Raw genomic sequence first — 25,521 nt, 5'->3', positions numbered from 1 at the left:
CCGCGTTGACGCGCAAACTCACGCGACTGGGCCGCGTCACGCGGGCGCGCTGACGTGACACGCAGGACCGGCGAGATGTGGCGCTGCCAGCGCTCCGAGCGACCGGTGAGCGCGCGCGCAGCGGCGGGGGCGGGCGGGGGGTGTGTGGCAGCGCGCGCTGCCATGGAAACCACGCCCCTTCCCGCCGCCCCACCCGAGCGGCGCCGGGATCGGGCCCGCTCGGGGCTGCCGCCGCTGTCCTGCCGGGCGCCGCGGAGGAGCGGGCACAGAGCCGCTCGGGGCTGGGGGAGCCGCCCCCCCTCCCCCCGTTCCCGTCCCCGCTCCCGGCGCCCCGGGTGTGGCGGCGGGGTGGTGTCGGGGGGCGGCGTCAGACTCGCCACAGCCGACAAGCCGGCGGCGTTTCCGTTCGTTGCCGCGGCGCTGCCGCCTGGGGCGGGCAGAAGGACGCGCCGTCCGCTGCCGGTGCCGGCGGCGGGTCCCGGACGCCGGGCGCGCTCTTGGGCTGGGGGAGAGAAAACGGAGGTAGGGGTGCGTGATTTTTAGGCGCGTTCAGTGTAAGGGTTGAGATTGCAGCTGCTTGACGCGGAGGAAGGGATCATGCTTTGCCGTTGAGGTGTATAAAAGTTAAAAAGTCGTACGGCCGTAACGGTGGTTAGGTGTGGGAACGGGGCGGCGGGTGCCTGTCGCCACATTACTCCCGGTGAAGCTCTGGTGAATGCTTTCAAGGCACGCAGCTAGCAGCATCATGCTGAAATTTGCACTGGAGTTCTCCCGGAGTTCAGATTGCACCCCAAGGCAAGGCCCCCTGCACCCAAAATCTAAGAATACCGGTTGGCGCAATAAAAAAATGCAGTTTACAGCCCCCGAGGGAGTACAGCGACAAAGGTGTAAAGGGGCGCTCGCTAACACGCTGCGGGAGCGCAGGGCTAACGCGGCAGCTGCTTGGAAAGCTGCCGTGGGCGAATCAAGTAGGGAAATTGAAAACTCACTTGGCCAGAAATGAGAATAAATAAATAATGTGTATTGGGAGCCTCAGGACGGGGAAAAGGAAGATTAAAAACTGCTGATAACGCATGTTTGTGAGCTGGTTCTATCTTTTTCTAGCATTTAAAGCTCTAGATCAAGATTTTTACCCCAGATGTCTGTGTGCAAAGAAAATTGCACCATTGTCTTTATGGAAACGCTGGGAAACCTTGCCAATGAATTAAGTTATTCTTTCTGTTGTTTTTTAATCTGGGTACCTTTAAAAAGCATAAATTTTTGTCAAAACAATCCAAGAAGGTATTTTTTTACTAGATAAAAATAAGTCCGGAAAAATGTAATTACTTTTTGTTTCTGTTTAAAAAAAAAAAAAAGTGAAAATGTATTTGTCTGATCGTGAGTGTTGAGTGTAAAAGCTGCTTGTCTGGGAAATAGGTTTTGTTCCTGTTTTAGTGCAGAAGATAGACCTCCCAGTCTGAATGATTTTTGGTGTGCATGAGCAATAAGTAACAGTATGAATTGAATTACATGATTAGTCTATTTTGTTTCCTAAAATAATTGCCTAAATATCTACACCTCGTAAATATTTGTAATTATTTTCTAATATTTTTCTTTATATCCAAATGTTTCCCAGTAGTATTTTAGGAGACAGAGGGGAATCCTTGTGTATGTCTGCTTTTCCTTCCCCTCGGATCCCTCCTTTTTACAGGGAGGTGCCCTGTCGCTGTGTTTTGGGTTTTCAGTGTGCTTCTGTCAGAGATATCCAAGCACGTGGGTGAGACGTTCTTGTCTTGAAAATTACCAGTGTTTCTGTGTGTGGCAAACTCTAAGTAAGGCTGTATTTTCCTGTCTTAAAGTTTATTCTTATTATTCTGGCATTGGTTTTACTTTTGTTGTTTAAGGGGAGCTTGGTCAGGGTGGGTTTTTTTGCTTCCTATTCCTGCTTTCAGTCTTGGCAGTCTATGCAGCATCCCAGTATTTTTGGATCGTACAATCTGTGTAGCTCCCAAATCTTTATATTGGATGTGCTTGAACTTTTTGGCTTAGTATCTAAAATCGGCCGTACACGGATGGTATTTAGATATGTTTCTCTGTGTTGGGAAGTGAGTGTTCTACCTTGTGTCATTGGATTCAAGGCCAGTGGTGTTGGGGTCATCTGCAAAGTTTGTGTAAATCTTTTACTAACTTGTTGAACTCGGTTAACTTTCAACTTCTTTAAATTCATCCCGTGTAATTATCTGAGCATGTTAAACTGCTTGTATTGAGCAATGATAAACTGAAATTTGAATAAAGCAACTCAACCGATATTTCATGGGCCTCCATGACCTTATAATTTGCCTGATACATAGTCCACTCCTACTAGCTGAAAGCGACGGTGAAGAAAAGAAGTGCAGGTGCACAGTCTCTTGCCTTAGCGCTCGGAAGTGGTTTTCATTAGGAATCTCCAGAGTGGAATAACACTTGCTTCCATCCTGCTTCAGGTGTGTGCCTAACGTATTCACAATTGATGTTGATTATTGCTGCTCATTTATAAAGGCAGTAACTGGAGCCTACTGATGTTGATCTGTGCCTTTTACCTGCTTGCTTATATTAATGAACTTGTTTTGAACAGCATATTTCTGTTACCCTGTTTTCTCCTTTCTGTTTGTTGTTCATTTTATTCGTCCTCTTGTATTCTGATAGCAGCTAGGATTTTAAGTCGTTTGAGAGGAACTCTTCTGGAAGTATTTTTCCTTCTGAGTAACTAATCTCTAGCCTATCTCTACCCTAAATTTTTTCTTCCATTCTTTCTTCTGACCCTCGCGTTCCAAATTCCTTTTCCATTGCCATTTCTGTTATGCTCTGCCATTTCCCTCTCTTGTCTCTTGATTTCTTACTCTCCTCATCTACTTTCATGCTTTGTGTGCACACTGTTTTGCTAGTGCGCTTGGTTAAATGGCCTGCACCAGTCACCGAAGAGGCTCAATGTCCTTTTTTTTCATTCTTAATGAGAGTGGAGAAAAATAAAATCCCAAGGTTGTTAGCTTTGGGTTTTTGTCTTTGGGGGATTTTTTTTGTCCTTAAGAGTATAAAGATGGAAAGGAAAAGAAGTCAGGGGAGAAGTAGAAAATGGAAAGTGTGAAATGGTGGTGGATGTCCAAGAAGGGACAGAGAAGAGGAGCTTAGTGAGGGAGTGTTTCATGGGAGGCTAAGGCTCATCCACTAGTAGACCTGGGAAGAAAAGTATGTGTTAATGATGACAGTTGCTCAGACATTTTCGGTTCATCGGAGATTCTGAGGCTTGCATAAGTGTCACATGTGCTGTTTGTAATAGAACCCTGGAGTTTGTTCTTAAGGCAGGTGCTTGGGTTGTATTTGTGATTGTTCAGTAAGGAGAATCCTTACATTGCATGAGAATAACAACACCTCTTCTGACCAGCTGGAAGCTAGAGCTCATTAATGTGTTTATGTTCTGTTAAAACACACAGCTTCTTGGATTTTCAGTAGACCTCCTTGCTGCAGTGAAGCAAATGTGGGTGATGCCAGCTGCATCTTAGTACAAATCCCTAGCTACGAAGCTGCCAAACGGCTCAGTGCTTTTCGTGACATTTTTTCAGGATTGGACTTTCAAGTTATTACAGGTTAGAACTAAGTTTTTATTCATTTCCACATAAATTGCAAGTGCTTTAGAAACTATTACAGTTAGAGTTGATCTGTCACAGAGGGTGGCCAGGGCTATTGCCCATCGGTGGAATTGTAAAGTCACTTTTTCCTCTTCTCAGAATGTTCTTCAAAGGCAGAGTGGGTCAAGAGCTTGTGCTTCTGCCTGCAATGCTCTGCATTTGCTAGGAACAGGAAGATAGAAATAAAGGTCACAGAAGACAAGCAAGGTTACGTACCCTTCTGCAGTGGGCTGTGCGTTTTGTTTGCCCTAGAGATAGCTGAACACTTGAGTCAGAGAGGGACTCAAGGAATGACCCCTTGTGACGCTGTTGACTGACAATGGGTAAAAGTTAATCTTACTTTGCTGTAACTGGGGACAAAGGTGAAGGATGGAAATAATAAAAGTCATACGAGGGCTAAAACTGGGATAAAAGGTAGTGGAGGATAAGTGAGTTCTTTGGGCGTGGGAGAAAGGTGTGTGTGAATAGAGGCTGTGTCAGGTTCACAGAGGAAGGAAAGGAGAAACGTTAGGATTAGGAATGAAAATGTAGGATAGAGACGGCAAAAAGATTTCCAGAGAATTAATGTTGTGGGGTTGAGCAGATCGCTAAAAGATAATAAAATGTAAGGGCTAGAGGTGGGTGAGGGTCTCAGGCAGAGCAGATGAACAGGCATATGAAGTAGAATATTCAGTGCTGTGGGTGGATGGATGTGTTACCAAGTGTCTGGATAATGATAAGGAGCTATGCTCCTTCTGTATGCTGGGAGCTCTGCGTGTATATCAACGCAGGCGATACTGCATATGGTAGGACATCTGGCTGCACGTTCTTTCCTGCTGTTAATATATAGCTATCTTTGTTATTTGCGTTTTATCCTCCTTTTTACCTGGGCACCTAATGAACCCTATCGTTTCTGTGCCTGTATCTTTCCTGTATTAGCATTTCTCAGGAAAAATTTATGCAGACAGATGCATGTTAACAGAGAGGAGGTGTAGTTGTATCTTGATATCCCATAATGTGTCACACAACTTCGGGGCCTTGCCTTATAGAAGCTGTGTAAACAACCTGAGTGTTCAGGGCAACTGGTCTAGGCGTGAGTGTGTGGTGGGGTTTTTTTGTAATTCTGAAAATGAAAACTGTGTCAGGAGAAAACGATGAAACACGAAAATGAAGACAGAAAAGTTTGAAAAATACAGAGTCAGAGCCCAGGTGTACCTTATGGTTCAGCCCCTCTTGTGCAGCACAGGCTTTTCTTGGAGACAGGGATGCTGCTGGAAGGATATGTCTTCACTCTCCCTGTGCTCTAATCTCTCCCAGCAGCTGTTCTTAGCCTGAGATGAAATTCTCTTTGTTTGTGACTCTGAATAACGCTTGTGTTCTGCCACAGCGTTTCAAGTGTGTAAATGTTAGGGCAAAGCAGTTCTGCCCTGAGCTCCCCTTCAGTGATGCCTCTCTTCAGGTAACATTTGGGCTTTTTGGAGGTGCTGGGGTCTCTGAATGTTAATAACGTTCAAGCCAAATCGGAGAAGAAAAAAGTCTGAAAGTCAAAACTAGAAATACTGGGAAGCAAACTACTTTAACCCTTCTGCGTTTGGGAAGTGGAGAAACCTTTACTCTGAAAGAACAAATCACTTAGATGCAGTTGTAGCACTACAAGCAGTAAATCACATCTTTTGGAAGATGTGTTGAGAAGTGTCTAAAGGGCAGAATATATGTGTACAGACTGATTTCTTGGGTTTTTCTTTTCCCTGCAGACTTTTTAAGGAGAGAGCTCTTGGTAATTTCCATTCCTGCTTTTTTTCCTCTACAGGACCTGCTGCAGCTCTGTGATTGCTGATCCATGCTTGACTGCCTCCAGGGGTCCTGGCAAGATGGCACCTTCCAGACTTCCCAGCCTTCTAGCATTGGCATTTTCCTCTTTGTCCTTTGTTCTTTCCCATTCAAACAGGGAGATGTGGTTTCAGGATTTCTTTCCACCTAATGTGTGCCCTGTAAATGCCAAAGCCAACACTTTTTATGGCATAATGTTTGACGCAGGAAGCACTGGAACCCGGATTCACATTTACACCTTTGTGCAGAAGAGCCCAGGTAAGACCCCGTGTCAGTCTGTGTACTTGGAGTATGTTGACTTAGGTTCCAACTTCCCAAAAGAGTTTTTTTTCCCCAGTGCAGCATTTGGGAACAACTGAAGATTTCTACTCTTTGTCCTTCAAATGGTTCTCTGGCAGATGATTATTGTCCATTTGTGGTGGTGTTTTGCTCTGAAAATGTCTTTTGAAACTCGGAGGTTTAATTCTGGGTATACTGGAGACTTCTGAATTTCCAAAGATTTTCGTCTATGCTGCTGTTTAAAGGGATGGCTTGTTGAGTTGGAGAAAGGATTATGCTGGTTTTGTCAAGTTGCATGTACCTTGAATTATATCAAGAGATACTTAAATTTTGCAAATGTTTATATGTCACATTTTGTAGCAAATTAAAATCAGTAAATTAAAGAGTTACAAGCACTTGAAGGTCTGAGCCATTTGCAGGAGAACTCCTGTGCACAGATGCACCACACTCCAGTATATCTGCTTCTGACACAGTGCAGAGGTACCCAAGCTGGCTGCATGTGCAGCTGGATTCAGGAGGGTGAATTAGCTTGGGTACAGTGAGCCAGCAAATATGCAGAGGTTGAAGGCTGGTTGATGGGACTCAGCTAATAAGCCCTTCAGGGCCACAAATAGTCCCTATGTGGCTTCATGTGATTTCAGCCTTAGTTTGGAAGGACTGGTACAACATCCAGCTCTGACAGACTCAGCTTGACTTGTAATATGCAGTACTCAAGGATGGCTTCTAGACCCAAGCTGCTCTGGGAGCAATGGTCACACTTTGCAGCCAAGTGCTTGAGCCCCATCAACTCTGTTCTGTGTTTGTGAGTTGGATGAATCACCTAAGAATAACCAGGAGTTGACTCTGTGTGTCTTCATATGAATTAGTATTTCTCAGTTAGCTTGGGGACAAAAAGGGAAAGAAATTTTAAGATTAGGCAACAGTCATACTACATTGCTATAACTCATTGTAGCTCACAAATACAAAATGAACATATTTCTGATTATAACATGTTCTTAATAAATTGTTTGAGAACTTGCAGGATACAAGGGCAACAGCCTGATAAATATGTTCCTGAAGTGAAGGAGCAGTGCTTGTTTTAGGAGGGGAATATTATTGTTTTCAAGGGGAAATCAAAGATAGTAACTTTACAGGGGATGCAGGCAACCTTTCTGAAACTAAAGAAAAAGATTTGCCTTGCTGACTGTTTCATGTAATGTTTATGTAATGTTTCATTTGTGCAGAAAACCTTCCAGAGCTGGAAGGGGAAATCTTTGAGTCTGTGAAGCCAGGTCTTTCTGCTTATGCTGATCAGCCTGAAAAGGTAAGGCTCTCCTTCATTCCCTGTGAGTTGGTCTTGCTTCTACTAATAATACTTGGATTTTACCAAGCAGTTCAAGTATTAATAAGTGTAACTGCAGAGAGTCAAGAAAAAATGTAAAGGTTCTACTGCTGGCTCTCTAAACATGTTGCCGTGCCTTTGTGAGTTAATTTCTACACAATGAAATGGGAGCTATTGCTTTACATATTTCATCAAAGGAACAATGGCTTAATTACTTGCTTAAATGCTATATGTAACTGGACTATCTGCCTTTGAGAATTTCAAAGACAAAGTGGCTTTTGGCTCTAGTAGCACCCATATTCAATGTTTATTTCTCCTATAGCTACCCCAAATATGAGTAAATATATACTCCTATCTCATTTAGTAATAATTTTCTCAGTTTTCCTTTTGGTTGAAACTTTCAGTGCAGGTCGCAGTTCAAAATGGCCATATTTTATTTTAATTTCTTAGTTTAGAAGTAAGGGCTTAAGACCACAGGGATTTTCTTTATTAGTCATCTTACACTGACAAGCAAAGAGGGCTCATTCATCTGACTCCTAAAAATGTTTATTTAATTATTTTGTGTGGATAGTCAGATCTACAAAAGTTAATTTTGCTAAGAAGTTATGGAGAAGGGGAAGAATAAAGATGCGCTTAGTATGTTAAGTCAGGCCTTAATAGTTCTTTAAGTGTATTCTCTGCTTCCAATAATTAGATTCTTTCCTGTTATTTTTGGAACCATGGCTTGGAAGCCAGTGCTCAGTGATATGCAGGACCTGCTTTGGTCATGCTCAGTTCAAATATTTGGTTACAGTTTTAGCTGAATAATGATTTAGGTACAGGCAGTTACTCTTCTACTGCCTCAGGATTTTTCTTGTTTTGTTTTTATACAGAGCTTTTCAAAACACAGTTGGACAGTTCCATCTTCCACAATCAGATGTATTAATTACATATATCTGTACAATGTATTAATTAAAATATAAATTTATAATTTTAATAAGAAATTGAAGTTTGGTGCAATCCTTTTTATTTTTGGGTGTGTGTGGGTGTGTGTGTGAATTAGTGCATAGTACACTTGTTCCATGCTGCTCTATTGGATGAGGAGTCAGAAATGAGCAACAGAGCAGAGAGCACTAAAATAATCCTGTTGTTGTGATACAGAGGGCCAGTCCTGAAGAAAGCTGCCATTTCCCACGTCCCCTGTGCTGACAGTAAGCTCTTTCACAAGCTAAAGGAGGTGCCAGAGAAATGATAGCTTAGGTACTCTACCTTGTGTGCTTTAGCAGTCTTGTCTTGGAGTTGGGGGCTAGCATAGCGGGTATTTTCAGGTTTCTCAGTTTGCTCAGTTGCATTCAGTGCTACAGGAGTTTGAGTGAAAAACTTCATGGAAAAGTGAATGACTTTTGGGTTTTTTTTAAACTTTGATGAGGTCTCCCATTATTTCACTGAATTGTCTTTTTTGTTGGGTAGGAGAAGAGTTCACTGCAAAAGAAATTTCTAAACATTTCACAGGAGAATGTTTATTGCTAATGTCAAACTGTAATTCTTAGCATAGTGTAAATAACTGAGAGCCCAGCAGTGATGCCTGTACCTTGTGTGGTAACCATTCTACAGCTGGCATTTTAATTACGCTACTTTCTATGGACACACTTGGAATTCTTATATTGCATTTAATTAAATCTACAGACATTCCTCCTGACCTTTGCAGCTTCAGTTAGTAACTGTACCAGTTTCTTCATACTGCAAGGTGTCCAAGTTTTGTCAGATACTCAGTTCCCTTGCCTCCCTCCATCCTTCCAAACACTTTCCACAATGACATTTCTCTCACCTAAGAGATATCTCTGAATACACTTGTCCTTCCAATGCAGACATTCTCTCTAAGGCTCTTGTGAGATGTCTAGCACAGTTTTTATCCTTATCTTGAGTGTGGATGAGGTATCTTCTGCTATTGAATACTGGTTTCACTAGTGTTGAGAGGAAATTGGGAGGCCTATTTTTTGATGGTCTGTAGAAGGAAATCATAAGAAAAACAACATCTTTTTCCTTCTAGGGTGCTGAAACCGTCAAAAGATTGCTGGACATGGCCATAGATGCCGTGCCACCTCATCTCTGGAAGAAGACCCCAGTAGTTTTAAAAGCCACAGCTGGACTGCGCTTGCTGTCAGAGGAGAAAGCTCAGGCTCTGCTTTTAGAGGTAATACTAAGATCTTTTGGATGCACTAGTATTCCTCTCCTGTTTTGTCTTTCATGCTCAGTTCTCCATTCTATTTAGCATAAAAGAATTTCAGCTGTGAACAGTGACTGTAATCCCATGATAGGATGGAACTCACAGACTTTCTTGTGTAGTCCTGAAACCTTCTGTCTTGATGTGGATAGAAGGCATGGAGAAAGAGACCTACAATACTTGTTTCTTTCTTTCCTGGCTCTTGCAAGAAGAATTTTGTCTTCTCCACACACTTGTCTTATTTTGTACTGCTGTGAAAAAGGAAACTTTCTCTGTCACCATTAGAGCAGAACAAGACTCTTAAGACCAAGGAATCTAATCATTATTTCTTTCTTCAGGTGAGAGAAGTCTTCGAGGAATCACCATTTCTTGTTCCAGAGGACAGCGTTAGCATCATGGACGGGTCTTATGAAGGTATGTTTTTAGAAGGAGGAAAAAGTGAAAGCAAAGAGGAGTTGGGGAAAGAGAGAGATATGTATTATGGATATTAGAGGGGAAGAGAAATGGTCACTAAACTGAGGGAAAAAATAAAAGGTTTCTAGCCCTGTTTGAAACAATTCAGTCCTGCTTTTCCTAGATGTTGATTACTTGGTCATCTGTTAGACTGCGAATGCAGATACACAAGTTTTATGAGTTAGCCAGGTGAAGGTTCATCCAAAATTTTCTGAGGTTCCAGAAGAGAACCTCATCTCAGAAATAAGTAAGTAGGCTAACCAGTGGAAGCCTGCTCCTGGGAACTGGTGGAAGAAAGATGGTGTTCATCTCTGAAAGGCTACATGATCACATATAGCAAGCTGGGAAGGTTATGGAAAGTGCCTAGTAAATTCTGCAATATCAGCATTAAAAATAAACTATTATGATTAGCTCCTGAATTTTCAGGTTACGTTTGGAAGCATTGTGAATGTTAGAGGAGAATGAAGGATAATTGGCAAGTATTAAAAAATAAGCTAAAGAACTAAATAATAAAATAATACATTTAAAATATATTCTGATTGGAAAAATGGAGCTAGTAAAGTAGCAAAGGAAGTAACCTAAAATACAAGAAAAGGTGAAATACATTGTAGGTTTGGAGTAAGTGGTGATTTTTGCAGTGCAGAACAGAGCACTGTAACATTTTGGCTACATTTCCAGACGTGTTACCTTGGAGAATAGGCAGGTAATAAGCCTTCTGCATGGATGCCTGAAAGAGCCATCTGTGATGGTATGTTCAGTTCTGAACACTTCATTATGGCAGATATATCGCCAGTTTGGAAGGCGTTCAAGGAAAGCAAAAAGAATTATCATGACGCTTAAACAATTAATAAATGGAGGAAGATTAAAGAGCAAAATCTGTCCATATGTGCCAAAAGAAAAGGACAAGGAACATGAAGTCTGCAAGTATTCAATGAAGTATGGTTCATGGATAGCTTGTCGTTAGGATTAATGGGTGAATTGTATAGTAGGGGGAAGTGTTGTATTGACAGGGAGCAGGACCAGCGAGGCATACTTGAGCACAGTGTAGCCTGGCTAGGTTTATTGAAAAGTCCTACCTCTTCTACTGTCATGTTTGCCTATGCTTGGGTGAGAATCATGCCAGAGGCAAGCAAGCCACTGGAGTCAATGGGGAATCATTTGTGGTTTACTGGTTGCCAGTATGCCTGTAGTGTAATTACAGAAACCACAACTTTTAAAACACAGAGTGGTGTGTTTGCAGTTTTCACATTAGGAATTGTGATGCTGGGAGGGGGGAAAAGTGCCCAAGGAAACTTGTGAATTGTGTCAGCTCATTACTTTGCATATTGTTTGGCTAATAGACATGATTTGTACATGCTGTAGTTGCATGGATGTTACAAACATTCTACCTGTCCCATCTTATGAGATTTTAATGAATCAATAATGCATCATATCACTTAATTATAAGTTTGAATTAATCTCTGAAGTATGGCGTGGTTATGTTAAGTTGGTAATGATTTCCAGGTAAATAAATAATATGTGGAGGGGTGGTAAGGGTGGGCAGGTTTTGGGAATATTCAGTGGTGACTTTTTTTTTTCTTTCCTTTTTCACTGCAGGAATTTTAGCCTGGATCACTGTGAACTTTTTGACAGGTAGTTAATTCTGTATAATTTCTCTCTAAATATGGACTTAAGTCTTGTCTGCAGAGACCATCACCCTAAGTTCCTCTGCCTTGGTTGCCATGTCCTGCTTTTCCTCCCTGCTGTGGCACCAGTGCTAACGCAGTGGATTGTCTCGGGCAGACTGCGTTCCAGAGGGTGAGCCACACCTGTAGTAAGAAGGAGGCATCTTAATCCAGAAGCTGCCAGGATTTACTTGGGACTGGGAGGTACTGGAGAGCTGGTTTCTGTAACGTAGGTAGGGGAGTGGTACTGCTAATCTGTTAGAAGGTGGGAACAAGGTTTTACAATATTCTTCATCCCAGCATGAACTATGCAGCTAAAATGATATAACAGGGAGTGCACTGGTGCTTTAGGCCTACTGGCTCTAAGAAATTCTGGGAATGGAGTCTCGTGAAGAGAAGAGAAAATCAGTACTTTAGTGGATACATGAGCAAGCAAAAAAGCTGCTGTGGGTGAAGAGAAATAGCTGGTTCTGCTCTTACTATCCTTCCTCTTCTACTGCTCTTGACCAGCTGGAGGTGGTTACAAAACTTACGTACCCACCCTGGCGTTCTTCTGCAGGAGATACTTCATCTCTTACTTTTGCTGGACTTCCAGCTTCTGCTGGGTAGCCAGAGATTTATCTGCTTTTGTCTCTTTGGGGATGAAATTGAAATCAAGGAAAAAAGTCCTGTGAATCTCGTTGTAATAGTTTCTGTTTGCCTACCTTTTCTCTGTGATGTTTTTTGTCTTTGAAGGCCACCTCAGCCCTCCTGTATTGCTGTGATAATGCGATAACCTGGTGGCTGCCTGAACATGCATGCAGTGTTCTGCACTTGGGGCTGTTCTGAGCATGATGTTGTTTGCAGGGCAGCTGTCTGGCCAGAACCAGCATACTGTTGGGACTCTGGACTTGGGAGGAGCCTCAACCCAAATCACATTCCTGCCACAGTTTGAGGTGAGGAGTGGTTAAAAGAGCGTGCGCTGGGACTGCAGGGCCAGTGGAGAGACGTGAGCACTGCTGTGCTCTCTGGTATCATTTTGTCACCACTGTCTCATCATCTGTGGTGTACAGAACATCTGTATTTCTGTTCCCTTTGACATCAGCAGTTGGCTGATAGGCACTTGCAGACAAAGGAGCCTGGATAACAAGGAAGAAAAAAGAAAGAAAGCAAATGGGTAAAACCAAAGAGAAACAGCTTTTGTTTTCTAGACCCAGCCTGGGAAAGCCCCATTAATGCAGACAATTGTTTTGTATTCAATAAATGTAGAACATTTCCAGGGAGTATTCTTGTATATTACAAGAAATTTAGAGTTTGCCCTGAGTTTGTTTTCTTCTCTTCTCCATTCCAGTCTGATAGCAGATCCTTACTAAATTTTGGAAGGGGGTGTCTCATGGGGCAGACGGCTTTTATAATAACACAGCCAATCCCTCCTTGTTTTCTTATGAATTTCTTCTCATTTCTTTGAGAATTCCCCTCTCTGTCCCTTAGTCCATCTCTGCTGGATTTATCAGGAATTCTGTAGCTCTTTAGAAACAGTTTGAACAGGACCCAGGTCTGAAGTTTTTGTGGGAAAATTACATGGGTATCGGAAGGGCACTATAGCATTCTGTACCTTGATATTGTGAAGTTGTTTTTGTCCCTTTTTCTGAAGGAATCCTTTGTTTAACATTTTTTTGTTTACAGAAATTGAGATTCTCAAAGGGTGTTCAGGGATCACAAAACACATATTTTTCGTATCAGGATATTTTAATTCTGCAATGGTGGGGTCATGCTGAAAATTGACGTGCTACCTTATCTTGCTCAGCAAAAGCCTCAAGTACTCTTGGTTTGCCCTCTGTTTTGTGTTGATAACACCTGCTGAAGTGGGCGCTGGACCAACAGGAAAGGGTGTCGCATGTCAGGGTTTTTGAGGATAAACAGGACTGTGAAGTAGGCTGACCTGCAGCCCAGGATTCAAACCTCTTCTTAGAGCCTTGCAGGAAAATGCCTCGAGGGTTTGCTACTGACCCAGGACCAAGGGTGTGAATTTGTAAGGCAGTGTGGAAGTCAAGGTTCACGTCGCCTGCTTGTACGCTATGTCTGCTTCTTGCCTGCATTGCCCAGTTCATACAAAAAAGCACATACATAGCTCAGTATGTTTCTGAAGAGTTTTTCCCATCTGATGGAATTAGCAGGGATTTCCCCCTTTGATGTGCAGAGGGGTTTTTTTCCCTTCTTGCAATCTGAGGCAAGCACATGTTCGCTCTTTTATTCATTTTGAACAAAATACTGTAATAGTAAGAGATTCATTAATGAAATATAAATTACAAGCAAATAGAGGACATATAATGGAGCTGTTTTAAAGCTAGTGTTATGCTTCTCATGGTGTTATTGCCAAGGTGAAGAGCAACTGAAAACCAATCATAATCACCATGAAATTGTCTGTCCAGTGCCTGCCTTGTTTGGGACGGGTGTGAGGATTTCTACATATTTGGAAAGTAAGGCATGAAAAAAGCCAGTTGTTTTCTCCTAACAATTTTTTTTTTTCAGGATCTCTTCTTAAAAGTTTTTGTAATGTAAGGTTTAGGAACAGAACTCAAAATATGGCAGAGTCTGGATATGTTGGGTCAAGGATGTGACTGCCATTCCAATGAAAATCTATCTGAGGCCCAAAACAAATTCCAATTTGTATGTGTCTGGGAGAAACTCAAGCTGAATGCTGCCAAATCTCTTTCAGCTTCAAGCAGGCTTCTGTCTAGGACTCTACAGTTCCAGATCGGAGTTATTTTTGCTATATCTGCATACTTGAGTGGTAACTACAGGGACTCTGCAGCTTCAGTCCTCTCTGAGATTCTGCTGCTTGGCCCAGAGTAACAGAGTGTCTGATACGAATGCACAGGGCCAAGAAGGGATGGGAGAATGAGGTCACTAGCAGAGGAAAGACAGAAACAGAGATTGAGACCTGCAGCACTGGAAGTAAAGGAACAGCAAAGGAATGAGACCTGAACTGGTACAGATCTACAAGAATATGACAGTCTGGCAAGAAAGTAGGCACTGAGTGCCAGTGGGGCTGAGATGTGCATGGAGGAAAGGCTGTGAAAGGAGGAAAACTGGAGGTTGTGAGACAAGGGGTTAATTTAGAGGAGAGCACGTAAAGCAGGAGATGAAGCAGCCCTAAGACTGGGAATGAGTGGTCACAGTGTTTCTTTGAGTATCAGCATGACATTTAATATGGTGAAAATGTGACTTATACTTCACTTTGCATTTTTAATTCTTCTGAGTTCCTGAATTGAGATGTTTAGTCTGACCTGCAAAAGTTCATAGTGCTTTTATGTCAGCTGATTTTGAAGGGGACTGTGTATATAAAGACTAGCACAGAAGTAAAGTACTCTGAAAATTAAGGTGTACTGAATTAGAAAGTATTTTCATCCTGATCTGTTGCACTTCCCTATCATACATTGAAGTAACAAAAAGATGCATATAAATGAACTCTATTAAAAGCTGCAGATATTACAGCAGTGGGCACCATTGGAAAACTGTTCTTCGTTTTCAAAGCAGATCAGATGAGTGTGCAGTAAACCCTATGGGTATACCTGTGATATTAGATCAAAGTTGGTTATTTTTTATTGCATAATAGAAACTAAAAGATTTCTTCTTTTACTTAACTTTTAGGAAACTTTGAAGGAAACCCCTGGGGATTTTCTTACCTCATTTGAAATGTTTAATAGCACCTACAAGCTCTATACCCACAGGTGAGGAGCCTAAAGGCTGCTGTCTCCACTGGGAAAATCAGTCTTTCTGCAGCCCCTGAGCTAACCAAAAATGGCCATGTCATCCTGTTACCAGCTCTTGGGACCATTACTTTTTTTACTAGCTTTCTTATCTGCTTGAAACATTAGTTCAAGTGGAAATGTTCCAAGATCATGGTTTACATCACTGTAAGGGAATATTAGTCAGTCTGTCAAATGACGAGGAAGCATTATGAGCCACTATATTTAAGGGGAAGAATTCTCAATTCAAGCCAGATATTCTGGACCAAGCAGAAAGGTCGATATCATGCCAGTAGTCAGAACTGAACCTGGTCAGAGATTTGGAAGGAGGATCTTCCTGAGACTTTTTCCTTCTTCAAAATGGCACATCTCATCAGCAACCGGACAAAAAGTAAAACCTAGGCTGATGTAAACCAAAGAGAGACAACCACAGGCAGCTGATACAGACCATGGAGCACAACAGATTCTTGAAGCAATTTGAGGGGATACTTGACCTGGAATAATGTAATTGTGTTAATTGCATTAAGCTAACAAGTTTCTGAGATGTCTGCAGTCAAATCCAGAGAGTTTATCCACATGACTTAGAGTCCAGTGAGAACGTGACCATGTATAATAGAGTCATAGAGTCAGAGTCACAGAATGGTTTGGGTTGGAAGGAACCTTTAGAGGTCTCAGCCCATTACTAGTGGGGTGAAGGTTATCATCTCAGTCAGTTACAGAATATGCTTACTTGACAGAAAAGCTGGTTTAATAGTCCTCCTCTCCTACTGCTTATATTTACTGATGTAACTGGTTCCTGTATTCACCAATACAGTCCATTAGGTCACTTAAAATAACTGGGATTGAAAATCATCTCCTAAAAATGAGGGAGCTGGAGGTTAGCTGAAGTCCAGTTATTCTGTAAACATTTGCACTGACATAACTAAAGGGATAAGTAGCCAAACGTAGAGGTGGAAATGAAAGGCAAGAGGTTTTTAATCTAGCTGTGTTGCTGAAGCCAGCAATGTGTAATGACATTCTCATAAATGTTGTTCACATCCTAGCTTCTAATGAGTATAGTAGTAGTCTGTGGAGTCAAACAGAGGTGAATTTCACACAAAGGCACAGCTCCTGTTTAGTGGGAGGTTCTGCAGTTCTCCTATTAGTTCTGCCCTACGAGTACATAGCCTTATGTGCATGATGTAAGAATGGCCATCCTCTTCCCCATGCACTCCTCACATATTCTTTCTCCCTTGTTTTTAAGACTATGCATTTTTGCTTTTGGTGAATGTCTTTTAGAAATGTCACATCAGCTCTAACCACTTTGCAGTTTTAGATTTACCCATTTTACAGCTCTTTGTAATTCTTGGGTTAGTGTCACTCTTTTGGTACTTGGAATTGTTCTGGCAAAGGGAACTCTGTTTTAGAGAGGGGAGACTTGTGGGAAGCAGAGAAAGGAAATTTGGTTTGGGTGTTCCAGGGTTTAGGAAGAGGCTGTGGGTGAAGCATACCAGATGTGCAAGAATTAAAACTGTAATGTCTGTCTTTGTTGTTTGCAGCTATTTGGGGTTTGGACTAAAAGCTGCCAGACTAGCAACACTTGGAGCTTTGAATATGGAAGGTATGTTCATATGATAAAACATCCAAGATTTTTGAAGAGGTCATTAGATTTAGTCTTGTGTCAGCAGCCCATTCCCCATGTCTTCACTTCTGTATCTTTTGCTTTTCTATGTTTTCACTGGTATAGATCTGTCTGGAGACAAGCTGCCACTTGATAAGGAGTTGTCTTGTGAGACAGCTGCTTTTCCCTAATTTCAGGTTCAGCCAGCAGTGAGACCAAGTGCAAATTCCAGAAATGCACACATGGGAACATACAAACACCATATAGACATGGCCAGCCACAAACACACAGCTTTGCAAGCATCCACAGAAACACAAACAGCACAAATGCATCCTTTTTCTAAGGATTGCTGCTTAGGACAAACCAACTTTATAGGTCTCTCTGGTATCTGGCTGGCCTGCTATGTTCCCTAGACCTCCTGGACTGACTAGTCCAGCTTGAAGTTCACCAGCATCTCACACACGCTCTCACTAACCTGAATTCACACTTACATTCCTGAGTCTTTCCAGTCTCTGACCCAGACCTTAAGTCCTTCCAGTTTTCATGTTGAGACCTCGGGCCTTTTGTCCAGTCTCTGGCCAGGACCTGGAGTCTTTCCACCTTCTGGATTCTTACTTGCCAGCTAGATGGACTTCTGATAATTCCTGGAATGTACTCAAATAAAAAATTGTTGGGAACAGGGTATAAGAAGATAGGACAGACTGCAGTGATTGGTCACAGGCTCAGCCAGAAAAGCATACTGACCAGCTGCCTGCTTAGTTGTGATTGCCTTCTTCTGTCATCCCCTCCGTAGTCCCACATTTGCACTTCCCTGATCCCTTGATTTCCCCTTTCCCTGCCTTTGAGCCTTCCCCTAAATATCCCATAGTCAATTTTGCACAGTCCCACAATCCTGCTCAACCATTCTGTAAGAAGTTTACTTTTTCTGTGAGACCTGTGCTGGCCACAATAATCATGTTTTCTCCTTACCAGTCACAATATTTCTGGCTGAACCTTTCAAGGGTACGTTCATTGGATCCTGTAGTGGCCATTGATCAGTGTCTTAGGAGTTTTTGTCTTCATTGCTCAGTTGCTTTGTTTGCCTCAGTTTTCTGCTGTTTATTAGGGTTTGTGTATCTGTGTGTTGAATGAATTACCTCTCTTGTTTCTTGTCTTCTGTGGTGAATGGCCATTATCCAGATATCCTTCTACCATTTATATCTCATTAACAAATGACAAGCCCAGCTGCTCTGCAGCTTGCAGGACAAAATGGACACAACTTTTCCAGACTGAGGCTGGTCCTTAATTCATAATCAGTTTGTGCAGCATCCATCAATTCAGATTTTCATACTTCTGCTTGAAGACCTTAATGAAGATCTTTCAGCCTCTTCTGTTCTGGTTCTGCATATTCATTGATAACTGTGTTAAATTCTATCCTTTTGGACTCTCCCCTCTGGTTGCATTCCAGCTGTGGATGGGCAGATGTTCCGCAGTTCCTGTTTGCCAAAGCAGCTGGAGGCAGAGTGGCACTTTGGGGGAGTGAAATACCGGTATGGTGGCAACAAAGAAGGTAAACTATGGAGCCTTGTTGCTTCTTGTAAGATAAGTCTTGTCTTAAGAATCTGAGTGTTTTCTTGGCAAATACTCTATCAGTTGCCTTGGATTATGAATGATACTTGTCCAGTCATAGATGTGGACGTTTGACAGATCCAAAGAAAAATCTGAAGCTGTAAGAGTAGCTGGCCTGTGCTCCCCGTACTCTGAGATCACTCTCTGTCATCTCTTATTACAAACACTACCTTTATAGGAAACATTCAGAGTTACTTGTGCAAATAAGAGAGCTTTTTCTGAGGCTTTGTGCAAAACTCTGGCTGCGTTAGGGTACCATAACTGGTAGGCCAAAGTGTATCTCACTTGTGGAACTATTTCTTAAGATACTATCCCTAACACTGCATACAGAGGGTGAAGCTGCTACCATCAGTGACTAGAACAGATCCCTTTGGTGACTGATGCTGCTTTGCTTCACCATGGGGAAGAGGAGAGCTGAGTTTTATGTGTGTTGAGTGGATGGATAAAACTACACTGTGCTGGAGAGGGAAAGTAAGATTTTTATCTAGCAGTTGGTAGCAAATGTAAATGAGATTCTGCTGACCACAGAACATAACAATGGGAGTTTTGTCTGATGTGGAGGAAGCTTTTCATGCACCTATGCAAACACTAGTTTGCGCAGTGCACCTTTCAGATATTGCTATGATCTGCTCCAACCAGTTCCACCTGATGATGGTGATAGATAAGGATCTAGAGGCCTTGCCTGCATGCAGGTGCCATGCTGGATTACAGAAGGGATATCTAAGCTCTTCTCACCTCTTCTGATGCTTTAATATCTGCTTCTTCCGTTTTTCATCCTATTGCCACTGGTTCTTCCATCTCCTGGATATGCTTCTCTGGCTCACCCCGTCTGTGTCTTCCTGACAGGAGAAACAGGATTCAAGCCTTGCTACTTGGACGTACTCAAGGTTGTCAAAGGGAAACTGCACCAACCAGATGAGATTCGTGGAAGTTCCTTCTACGCTTTCTCCTATTACTATGATCGTGCAGTTGACACCAACCTAATAGGTAACTTGGTTTGGGATAATCTACTATATGTGTGTCGACCAGAAGGTAGACAGAGGAACCCTGGAGGCTGGAGCCAAGGGGAGCAGGGGAAAGGAACATCGTTGAAAAAGGGGAAATGAACAAAATACCTTCAGGGAATGAACGCGTCAATGCAGTTGGATGTTCAGAGTTCAGCAGATGAGTTTTGTGCTCTGAGCTCCAGTTATACTTGCAGCTGCCTTCTCTTACCAACAGATCTCACTCCTAGTCCAGTATCACCAAATTGCACTCTGGGGACGACTTAGATAAAGAACACAAATGCCTTCAGATCTATGACAATGTTTTCTCACCTCTTCCTTTTCAGATTATGAACAGGGAGGTGTTCTGGAAGTGAAAGATTTTGAAAGAAAAGCCAAAGAAGGTAATAGTCATGAAACTTGGGAAACTGGTGGGGATGAGAAATAACAAAAATATTATTGTCTCTAGGCAGTACATAATGTAAGTTTAACTTTTAGAAAGATGTTTGTTTAACCTTTATTCCACTTATACCTTCCATGTCATGTTACTTAGCTTTTAGTAGCCAACACCTGTAACTGGTGCAGAAGAAATCACTAAAGAGCAGCAAGGGGAAACAAGGCGTTAGCAGCTTTGCAGTTCTGCTCAGGAGAGGAGGGAGATAGTTCATAAACGTCAGTACAAAAGAAAGTGAATTTGCTGTATCAAGAGCTCCTTTCAAACTGCAACTCTCTGAGTTTAGGAGTGCTGACTCCTGTAAGTCTGTCACCTTAAATCCTTTTTAATGTCTAGCAAAATGCAGGAAGAGAGCAGAGGTTGTTTAAGTCTGACAGTCTCTTCTGCATTCCTTTCCCTCCCCCTGACTTTTTTCCCTGAGTGCTTGTTCTAGTTTTGTTGCCTCCTCCTGTGAATAAAAAGCTCCCACCTTACCAGGCTATTGAGCAAGACATTAACCTCTGAATTGTGATCATCCTCATGATAAGTAGTACACCGTATTTGTCACCAGAAGAATCTTAATTATGTAGTTCAGGACCAATTTCTTTCTAAAATAGGAACTAAATTCTAATGATTTTTCAGTTAAACTTAATCCCCCTAGAAGCTCAGATGGTTTTGAATAGGGGGATTAGGCTCTAAAGTTTGAGTGTGTTTTGTTTTGTTTCCCTGGATACTGAGAGAGCTTATTTCCAAAGATGCAATTAAGATGTCATCTAACACTATCAAACCATTTATTTAGTTTTAGAGCATCGGGAGATCAATTCTGTGATCCTAAATTAATGGTCCTCTTTCTCATTTCAATAGCAGGAGGATGCTGCTTATCAGTTTCTTAAAAAGAAGTGAACTCTGCTCTTGATGCTTGTAGAACAGGGCAGTAACAGTAGGTCCAGAAGACAACGCTTACTGCAAATCTATTTCCTGGTGGCTGTCACCCTTACTGTGGAATCTTGAGACTTAGCTGCAGTGAGGGAGTGGTTGGTTGGGCAATAGCCTCTTCCATGCCCTTGAACACATGTGGTTGGAAAAGAAGATAAAAGCTGCTGCCAACCTAGAAGATGGCGTCCATTTCTGGAGCCGTCCTTGGAGACTGGACAAGGAAGACAAATGATGCTGTCTTCTTGAAAGACTCCCTGCCAGTTATCAGTTGAGCAGAGATTCAGCCTTCAAAAGAACTATGTAGTTTATGTTGCTGTTAATATAAGATGTAGTTATGATGAAGTTAAGAGAAACTGGAAGTACTATATGGTTTATTCTCCAAGATTATAGAACATGTATTCTATTAATGTACCCATTAATAGAAGTGGGTGGCTTGTTTTAGTAGGCTTTGGCTTGAGGTCAGTTCAAATGTATAACGTGGATAAGAGCTTCTTTATTTTGCTGAGATCCTTTTTTTTTTTTTTCTTCTTCTCTAGTCTGTGATAACATGGAGAGGTACAACTCAGCCAGTCCTTTCCTCTGCATGGATCTTACTTACATCACTGCTTTACTAAAGGAAGGTTTTGGATTTAGGGACAACACACTCTTACAGGTGAGAAAAAACATTTAAATGCTGAGGCCAGCTCCCAAATTTCTCTTATCAATCAACATGCCTTAGTTTGTTTTTCTGGCTCTTTATCTACTGAGTCTTTCTAGGGTCTTATGTGTAGTTGCTGTCATCTGTGCAACATACGAATCTAGAGAACTGTTGGGAACAACTTTTTCTTCCTTTGTAGTTAACAAAGAAAGTGAACAACATAGAGACAAGCTGGACTTTGGGTGCTACCTTTCACCTACTGCAGTCTCTGGGCATAACCTATTGAGCTGTGACGTTCCTGTGGACTTCAGCGTTTCTGAAAAGCTGTGAAAGCAAATTGAAATCTCAAGGTATGTTGTTCAGCTGGAGTTGGTCACAGAGCAGAACGTGGACCAAAGCTGTAGACCACATCTTCACCCTGGATTGGCATCATGCATAATGAGAGTTGTCACAGTATGGTTTATAATTGAGATTGCCATAAATGATCCAGAAGCTGCCTTCTGAAAGTCAAAAGGCCTAAACTGCAGCAGAGTATCCACAAGGGCCTCAAAGCCAGCTTTCACCAGCACATTTGTATAGCAACCCATTGCTAGAAGCACAGAGTACCTGGCATGTGGTGGTAGACTAGAGACACATGATTCCCCTCCCCTTTTTATTTTAAATACCCATAACTTAAGTTTGCTTGTGAGATGTTAAATACAGAACTTAAAGATGGCATCAACAGTCATTCAGAGAAAAGTGAACAACTCTGGATGCTGCCAGCCTCAGCCTTCCAAGTACCTGGCTATTAGCTTAGCTAATACATTGCAATAAGACTCCAGTCTTTCAAAAAGGGGCCTGCTATAAGCACACTTTGGGCATGGTTTTGGGAAAGGTGTTGGCTAAAACATAGGTTGTAACTTACCAAGCATTTCTTTAGGCAGCAGTCGTTTCCTACACAGAACGTGCTTGGCTGTGTTCCTTTTTGCTGCCCTTTAGAAATCTGTGCAGCTCTACTGTACATCTGGCTACCAGACCTGAGAACTAACTTGATTGATTTTGCATGTAGTCATAACACATAGTTGTGCTGGCACAGCTAGAGCAGCGCCAGCTATTTAAACTCCACTGCCAAAACAAATGCTTGTCACATTACACCCACAAGAAAATGAATGGTGCAGTCAGGTGAAATGGCTGATCTGATAGCTCACTTCGCTGCGAGAGGCAGTTCCATTTCTCTGCTCTCAGGAAGGCACTCCCACAGCTGCCTTTCATCTGATGCTGGTGTTACTCCGGTTCCTTGGTGAACCAATTCACGACACCAAACCTGAGTTAAATCAGCTCACCAAAGAGTCAAGTCTAGCGCTAGCACAAGGGAAATAGGCATTGCGCAGCACGGAGGGACCTGCTGGGCCAGCGAGCTGTTACAACAGCACAGTCCATTTTCTTGAGTGAGCTCTAAGGTGTGGTTTTCCATCTGAAAGTTTGGACTTATTGCTTCCTGCGCTCTCCTTAGGAACCTCCTCTGAATGCAGAGATGTGGTGAAACAATTTGTTTTTGCAGTTGTTTAATAGGCAAAAATAGGAAGAAAGCAGAATTAGCATCAGAAACTGAGAACAAGAGCAGAAGTAGCTTTGCTTTCTTATCCCTGGTTTGCTTACTCTTTATTGATTTTAAATTGTTTTAAGCTTAATTTCTCTTTAACTTAATATAGTGGAGTTGGACCCATAAAAAGGTGTGTGCAGCCCTGCATCGCTCTGGAATTATTTTTAACATACAGCAGGGCTTTAGAACAGCACATCCAGCAAAAGGGTTGCATCTGTTTAGGAAGTCCAAAACTTCTGTCAGGATAGCATGAAGCTATTTGAGTAACAATTTAAAGTGAATCTTGCCCTCTCTTTCACACCAAAACCCATAGAAGCAATGAGAGATCAATGTTTTAAATAAAGCATCTTGTCAGATAAGCTAGAAAGCTGGGCTGTAGGATCCTGGGTTTTTTTTTAATTGGCTGTAGAAAATATCAAGATCATATGAATACCTTGAGGCTCCAAGTGCAGACCTTGCATTGTCCTTAATAGAAACAGCTGTAGACACTTTTTCCAGCCCATGAAATAGTTAGCAGATAGCTCACGTCTGCTCCTATTTAACAAAAAATTAGTATCATCTACTCGCCACAGCATGTGCAACATAAAGATGAATTTACCCCAGTCAGAAGAACAGAGAGGTATTACGTAGGTGACTAAGGGAAGCTTTTATCCACTGATCTCTTGTGATGAACACTCATGTCAGGCACTTGCACTTACCTATTTGCTGTAACACACCTTTCCCACTTCTGTAAAACCAAAGACTGCCCTCACGTTACCTTCTCTGCAAACTGAAAGTAAGTGGCAATTCCCAGCAAGGGAAGGAAGTAGTACGCTTATGCCTCACTGATCTTGCCAAGCAGTTTGGAGACTCAGAAATTTGCCTTACTGTGACCATTACTCCACTTCCTCTAGTTAGCAGCACAAGTCTGACTGTGGCTCATTAAGCTACCCCCTTCTCCTGTCTCAGGTTTTATGGTGCTAGGGTGCAAGGAGTTCAGTCAGCAAGAAGAGTCCAAGGGTTGGTGACCTGTACTGGTCCCACCACTGACACCTTACTGTAAATTCAGGCTGTTTCTTTGAAATATGAAATGCTCATCCTACCTGTACTCCTTACCAGAACCTGTTTTGAGCTCCATGTTGGGAAATTCCTCCATGTCACACCAAACTCTTGCTTCCTTGCTAGGAGCTTCTGTTTGAACATGAAGAAACAGCCACAAATACTTCTTATTCCCGTTCCTAGTGTTGGGCAAAACTTAGTACATGGTCTGGTCTGCACAACAAGGTGACTGCAAACGCATTCTTTTTGTCTTCAGTAAACAATTGTATTCACTTCTGTATTCCCAGAGAACACAAAGTAGGATGCAGCAGTTACCGGCCAGGCTGCATTGCTCCTGAGAACCAGCTAATTTAATAATCCAGAAGTCATCTTTCAGTCTGAGCCAGTGCTATGACAAACTCTTACTAGGCCTTGGGGCTGAGCCATAAGTAGCAAGGCTGTATTTGAAACAGGGAAGGTGGGATGTTAAAGGTGAGGAACAAGCAGCAGCAGCGTGTCTGCCAACTGAACAGACGCTAGCCCTGAGGAGTACTTAAGAGTTTGGTTTTTGTCTGAAGGGAAGATGGTCTAGAACAAGACATGTACCACACAGAAGTTTCTTTTCCGTGTCCCTTGCCTCAAACTCTGGTACTACAAATGCTAGGTGGGAGCATCTGCTTGCCAGTACCAAAGTTGCATTAAATCTGAATGCTCAGGGCCTTCATTTGTCAGTGGCACAGTTCATTACCTGAAGCAAAACTGCTGCTCTCTATCAGGGGCCTGGTCCTGCAGTCATGAGAAACAAAAATTCAGCTCAAAGATTTCCTTGGCAAGAAATTGCAGAATTGAGCCCCTGCTGTTTACATCTGAACTACTCAAGGAGGGGGGGGGATATAGAGAAGCCAGTCAAGTCCTCACACTTACCCTAGTGCAATGAGATTATTTATTAGCTTAACAAAAGACTAAGCAGCCTTTTAAAAGAAGAGTTCTGCTTGCAGCCCTTATTTTTATCTCATCCTTTGTAATGTCTTTTAGCCAGTCACTAACAGGAACTGCCTAATATGAGTGACTGAAGAAGCACAAGTAATGGCTTTCAGTGCAAAACTTGTGTTGGTTTCTTCTGATGTCAATTCCTGATACTGCTTAACCGTAGATGTAAATCTTGCCCATGGGCAGTACTCAATGTTGTGAGTGTCAAATGTCTAATGCAGGAGGCTGGTGTTTGGAACCTAAGACAGAATATCTTGAATGTCTATTTTAGTAATTAAAGCATTTTTAACAATATTCAAGATGTTGTGGTGCAGTTTTCTTTGCTAAATATTATTGTTGTCTTGCATCTCTTTTTCATGGAGCCCTTAAGACTAGCCACTTCCACAAGAAATACCATTATTAAATACAGCACCAAGAGAAGGGCAGGGAAGAAGGTGAGAGACACATTAGAGCTTTAAAACATATCTGCCATTGTGAGCTAGCTCTCCTCTACTGAAAACTATCCCTCCTTTCTGAGTCCAGGAAGTGCCATGAACTCAGGTGTGATATTACAGCTCTAGAAATCACACAAGAGAAAACTGAAAGTAATTAAGCAGTAGAAGTTGTAGCTGGCAAAATTCAGCACTGCATT

At 42.2% G+C, this 25,521-nt stretch overlaps 1 protein-coding gene across 5 annotated transcripts; it reads left to right on the top strand.

The window, feature by feature from the left end:
• The first annotated feature begins 28 nt into the window (after window positions 1-28).
• On the top strand, window positions 29-25,184 carry ENTPD5 (ectonucleoside triphosphate diphosphohydrolase 5 (inactive)). 5 transcript variants are annotated; one of them, XM_075103471.1, is made up of 16 exons: window positions 47-105; window positions 2,345-2,462; window positions 3,450-3,602; window positions 5,434-5,711; window positions 6,956-7,035; window positions 9,083-9,226; window positions 9,595-9,670; window positions 11,306-11,341; window positions 12,220-12,308; window positions 15,007-15,086; window positions 16,643-16,704; window positions 18,152-18,253; window positions 19,159-19,299; window positions 19,643-19,699; window positions 21,201-21,316; window positions 21,501-25,184. In XM_075103471.1, the coding sequence occupies exons 4-16, from the start codon at window positions 5,495-5,497 to the stop codon at window positions 21,585-21,587; spliced, it is 1,287 nt and encodes a 428-aa protein (XP_074959572.1). In that variant the 5' UTR covers window positions 47-105; window positions 2,345-2,462; window positions 3,450-3,602; window positions 5,434-5,494; the 3' UTR covers window positions 21,588-25,184. The 5 variants fall into 5 exon arrangements, with proteins under 5 accessions (XP_074959571.1, XP_074959572.1, XP_074959574.1 ...); XM_075103473.1 differs by lacking the exon at window positions 3,450-3,602; XM_075103469.1 differs by lacking the exons at window positions 47-105; window positions 3,450-3,602 and adding an exon at window positions 384-522.
• The last annotated feature ends 337 nt before the right edge of the window (window positions 25,185-25,521 follow it).

This window comes from Phalacrocorax aristotelis, chromosome 9 (genome assembly GCF_949628215.1).
Source record: "Phalacrocorax aristotelis chromosome 9, bGulAri2.1, whole genome shotgun sequence".
Lineage (NCBI taxonomy): Eukaryota > Metazoa > Chordata > Aves > Suliformes > Phalacrocoracidae > Phalacrocorax > Phalacrocorax aristotelis.
This window is presented reverse-complemented; position numbering and strand designations above follow the sequence as displayed.